The sequence below is a fragment of the Oratosquilla oratoria genome, chromosome 1 (genome assembly GCF_046742065.1).
Source record: "Oratosquilla oratoria isolate Oo_2021 chromosome 1, ASM4674206v1, whole genome shotgun sequence".
Classification (NCBI taxonomy): Eukaryota; Metazoa; Arthropoda; class Malacostraca; order Stomatopoda; family Squillidae; genus Oratosquilla; species Oratosquilla oratoria.
In genome coordinates, this window is record NC_134777.1 from 81931249 (window position 1) to 81937041 (window position 5793).

The following is a 5793-nucleotide window of genomic DNA, read 5'->3' on the forward strand; positions in this document are numbered from 1 at the left end:
TATATATATATATCACTAGGAAAATAACAGAAATGAGACCGAGCGCTTTCGTCTATTCAGACATTTTCAAGGTACAAGTACAGAAAAAGAGACAAGTATATATACTCCCCGTGCCCTATGGGCTCAGAGTCCCGAGAGTTTGGTTTGCAATTTTCTTAATAATAAATTCATCCAATCTGTACAGTCCATGACTCAGATTTAAATTATTAACAAATGTTTCCTTGATCAGACTGGATTCTATGATATTTCTTCGATCGTTTCGCTATATTTCGCTACATAATATTTTTTCGCATATGAGATCCGAATATGATAAAAAATACGATGTGTGCAGGTTTATAAAGTAACTTTATGTGAGACAGACGAATTTGCCTAATCAGGCGATTTGGCGATAGATAAGATTAATAAATTAACTTAGAAATGAAAATTAATAGCTTACACTTCAAACGGGGATGGAACAACTTTCATTGCAAAGAAAAGAAATTGGTCTGTTGCAAAGAAAATAAATTGATTTTTCATCGCAAAGAAAATAAATATTTATGCTCTGGTTTGGACGGACAAGCACCCGTTAAAGTACAATATGCCTTTTTGGACACTTCAAACGGGGATGAAACAACTTTCATTGCAAAGAAAAGAAATTGGTCTGTTGCAAAGAAATGAAATATTCATGCTCTGGTTTGGACGGACAAGCACCCGTTAAAGTACAATATGCCTGTTTGGACACTTCAAACGGGGATGAAACAACTTTCATTGCAAAGAAAAGAAATTGGTCTGTTGCAAAGAAAATAAATTGATTTGTTATCGCAAAGAAAAGAAGTATCTATGCTCTGGTTTGGACGGATAAGCACCCGTAAAAGTACAATATGCCTGTTTGGACACCAATACAAAGTATTTGGGGTCTATACCGGTATGAAAATAAATCCGAAATATCAGTAAGATGGACCTAAGCGAACATAGGCCTAGTGGACGGACAGCTTGATGGGCCTACTGGTGATTGATCACGGGACCGTTCAAGTGAGAACAGGCATTCAGAAGCTGTTCCGCCGTTTTCCTACCGTCGTTATAGGCCTGCCAAATATCGAAGATCTTCTTCTGCAACTTCCTCTGAATCCTACCTAGCTTACCATCCGATACGAGGCGGACTTGAAGGCTGGCGATTCTTGCCTTGTGATGAAGCAATTCAATGAGTTGGTAAAAAGGCAAGCCACACCTATCACCTGCCCTACGGTTAAAGGCATGATGCCACCCCTCGACATCGTTGTTCGTTCTTATGGGTGACATAAAAATACTCCATGCGGCAGGGGGCCAATCGCTGCTGATGATCCAGGTATCTTCAACGTAGGAAACGAGACGTTCCAGCGCAGGTGAATTTGCCTTTGTCTTTAGATCTTCGAAAATTCTTGGGATGTATTCTGACGGTAGGAACGGAAGGCCATCAGCTTCTTGATGAATCCGTGCACTGCGTTGTCTTTTATGAATGCATGTTGCAGGCCGATTTCCTGGGCCTTTCGCCATACCGACTGTGTCCAGTGAAAGAGACAGCCGGTAATCTTGACCCCAAGAAAAAGTCGTGGAAAGGCTGTCCACATTGCAATCTCGAAGTCAATCACAAGATTGCGAACATGGACAGTACCTAATTTATCCTTGAGTTTCTTTAGTACGGCCTTGTAATCCTTTTTTCTTCTTCCGGACATCAGTGCGAAGACAAGTGGTATCTGTTTCGTGTTTTCCCCACTTTTTACGAAGGCGTTGATGGAGAACAGCTGCTTGAACGGGTCCCGGCACAATTTGAACGTTCCATCGGCGTACCATGTTTTCGCGTTACGCAGTAAATTCAGCTGCTCATTCGTAGAAAATATCAGATGGCGGCGGTCCTTTACTTTAACATCTCCCTTTAGAAATTCCACCGGTATATGGTCGTTCTGCAGTTCAAATTCAAGGTCTTTTGGATCTTTAGGCCTGTTCTTCTGTCGGAAACGGTTCGTTGCTCTGGTCAGGTTATCGGCTTTTGGTAGGGTTGGACAAGGGGCCGATCCGATATTCTCCAGCAGAACTTCTGTTACGATTGCCGTTGCTGGCTTGAAAACATTATCTTTAGCTTTCGTCTTCATTGACGCCTTGACTTTCGTGACGATTCCTGCTCCGGGTTATCCCTGGTGATTGTGATCCTTTTTCCCCACTATGAACCAGCTCCCCTTCTGAATGACGCTGGCACGGCACGGATTCTTTTTAGGTCGCACTGTACATTGCCAGTCCGTAGTGTTTTTCCTACGTCTCTGGACATTGTACATGTAACCGCGACTGTCGACCAGCTTTTCCTTCGACCTTTTCGTACCATCTGCGATTACCTCAAACGTTAACTGGAAGTCTTCTTCTGCAGCCGAAATGACAGTGGATGACAGTGGGACTATAGACGACACGTTGATTCCCTCGGGCTGGGTGTTTCGCCTTTCCGTGTACGTTTGGTTCATGGCGTCTGGTGATGGCCATTGGCCTACATCTATAACTATTGGCTGATCTAATGATGGCTGTTGGGTTGGTAGGCCTATCTCATCTGAAACTACGGGCTCATCTGATGATGGTCCTTCGGCTACAACTAAAACTTCATCTGACAATGAATATTCCAGTGTGCGGTCTTCTGTTGGACTACGTTTTCGTTCCTGTGATACCTCTAGTAACGGCACAAAATGATTCGGCGTCCAAATTCCTCGACTACCTCCTGTGCTGCCGAAAAGGGTCCACATGATATTGATGGAATTTGACCTGCCTCGCTGCCGTAAACCCCGAGGTACAAATGCTGTACTCAGCCGGCTGGCACAAGGATCTTGAAGACCATTCATTGGCGGATACGTTGAAAAAATTGTTGACTTGGGCATGAATAGTCCATCCCGATGACTAATTTCCTTGGAAGCAATCGGCACAAGAGTCTTCGTATGAGGGGGTCATCGCCTCCCATTCTGGATCATCGTTCTGCTGCTGGTAAAAGTCTCGGTAGGAAATAATTTCTATCGCTGTCCTGATCCTTAATTGCGCTGAGAGGCCTGTGTGACCACAAAGAGCAACAAACACAGAATGGAAAAGACTGTCACCATCACCGGGAACAGCAATCGGTCTCCTGCCCTTCATTCCTCCGAACTTCGCCAGAATCGCCTCGGCATGTTCGTCTACTTTGTGAATGCCGTCTTGATATTTGTTGAACCCGGGTGGTGCATTAATTTCAGGGACTTTACGAAGGAAAATTTCTTCTCGTCTTGCTGCCATCTTCAGGAGCTCGATGTCATGAGCGACGTCCCGTAGTCTCTGGCGTGATAGCATGTAGTCAAGATAATCTGCCTGGCGATTGCATAAAACAAGGGCCGATAAAAACAATTTTATCTATCGCCAAATCGCCTCATTAGTCAAATTCTGCTTCCGTGGCCTACAAAATTACTTTATGAATTTGCAAACATCGTATTTTTTATCATATTCGTATCTCAAATGCGATAAAAAAAAAAGTATAGCGAAATGTAGCGAAACGACCAAAGAATGTAGCGAAACGACCGAAAGAATGTAGCGAAACGACCGAATAATGTAGCTATATGTAGTGAAACGACCGAAGATTGTAGCGGTTACAGGTCGTTTCGCTACATGGCCAGTTTGCAAATTGTGCTTCCGTAGCCTACTAAATTACTTTATGAATTTGCACACATCGTATTTTCTATCATATTCTTATCTCAAATGCGATAAAAAAAACAGTGTAGCGAAATGTAGCGAAACGACCAAAGAATGTAGCGAAACGACCGAAAGAATGTAGCGAAACGACCGAACAACGTAGCCAAATGTAGCGAAACGACCGAAGAATGTAGCGAAATGGTTGGTGGCGAACTGGCCATGTAGCGAAACGACTGAAGAATGTAGCGAAACGACCGAAAGAATGTAGCGAAACGACCGAACAACGTAGCCAAATGTAGCGTAACGACCGAAGAATGTAGCGAAACGACCGAAGAATGTAGCAAATCGTTTGTAGCAAACTGGCCATGTAGCGAAACGTTCAATGGGTTACAGGTACTTTATAAAACTACACACATTGTATTTTTTTTTATCATATTCGTATCTCAAATGCGAATAAAAACAGTGTAGTGAAATGTAGCGAAACGACCGAAGAATGTAGCGAAACGACCGAAAGGATGTAGCGAAACGACCTAAGAATGTAGCGAAACGACCGAAGAAATGTAGCGAAACGACCAAAGAATGTAGCGAACTGGTTGGTAGTGAACTGGTTGGTAGCGAACTGGCAATGTAGCGAAACGACCAAAGAATGTAGCGAAACGACCGAAGAATGTAGCAAATCGTTAGTAGCAAACTGGCCATGTAGCGAAACGTGCAATGGGCTACAGGTACTTTATAAACCTACACATATTGTATTTTTTATCATATTCGTATCTCAAATGCGAATAAAAACAGTGTAGCGAAATGTAGCGAAACGACCGAAGAATGTAGCGAAACGACCGAAAGGATGTAGCGAAACGACCGTAGAATGTAGCGAAACGACTGAAGAAATGTAGCGAAACGACCAAAGAATGTAGCGAACTGGTTGGTAGCGAACTGGCAATGTAGCGAAACGACCGAAGAATGTAGCAAATCGTCTGTAGCAAACTGGCCATGTAGCGAAACGTCCAATGGGTTACAGGTACTTTATAAACCTACACACATTGTATTTTTTATCATATTCGTATCTCAAATGCGAATAAAAACAGTGTAGCGAAATGTAGCGAAACGACCGAAGAATGTAGCGAAACGACCGAAAGGATGTAGCGAAACGACCGAAGAATGTAGCGAAACGACCGAAGAAATGTAGCGAAACGACCAAAGAATGTAGCGAACTGGTTGGTAGCGAACTGGCAATGTAGCGAAACGACCTGCATCCGGGGGTGTCATGTGAGTAGAGGGTGAATAGTATTGGTGAAAGGATGCTCCCTTTGGGGACTCCATTGTGTATGTTGAGGTCTTCCTGTATAATGGTGTATTCGTATTTGTGCTTGTCTGTTCTCGAGGTAATTGGAAAGTATTCTTTTTAATATGTCTGGGAGGTGTGTTTGGTGTATTTTGTATTTAAGTCCTGTGTGCCATATTTTGTCAAATGCTTTTGTTATGTCTCGTGATACTATGTTACACCCGTGTTTGTGTCGTTGGCATAAAAAAAAAAAAATAAATAAATAAAAAAAGACACACACCAATCCACAAACATATGCCTCTGCCACTACATCAAAACCCGCACTCCTCCCCACACCAACAAGCATGACCACAACACTTCACCACATGACAACAATAAACACACCCATTACACTAGCCACCCTGATGGACACGGAAGAGCCAGGTTCATTCCAGACCACACATAACACCATATACCAAGCCAACGGCCTCCCCACAGTCATAATACCTCCCCAAGCCATTAACACAAACCTACTACCAAAAGCACTAAGGTAACTAAGGAACCAAACACAAGCCACCATAACATCTAACAACACAGAACCCATGGAGACATCAGAGCAAAACCTCAAAAGACCTTTACCAGAAAACGAAGACACTAATCCCCCACAGAAACAAACACCAACCAACCCAAAAACAAACCGCCTGGGACTTCAACTTGTAGCACCAGTAACAGAACAGATACCATCAGACCCCACACACGACACTCAAAACACTCATCGACACTCAAAGAATAAAATAATATACACCACACAACAGCAGGAAAAATACATGATAGACACAATAAACTTAACCGATTACCCCATACAGATAATAAACGAAATAAAA

General features: G+C 43.0%; 1 protein-coding gene across 1 annotated transcript; it reads right to left on the bottom strand.

Moving 5' to 3' along the window:
• Nucleotides 1-1379: 1379 nt before the first annotated feature.
• LOC143028802 (uncharacterized) lies at nucleotides 1380-2108 on the bottom strand. Its single transcript, XM_076191169.1, has one exon. The coding sequence runs from the start codon at nucleotides 2106-2108 to the stop codon at nucleotides 1380-1382; it is 729 nt and encodes a 242-aa protein (XP_076047284.1).
• Between the last annotated feature and the right edge of the window lie 3685 nt (nucleotides 2109-5793).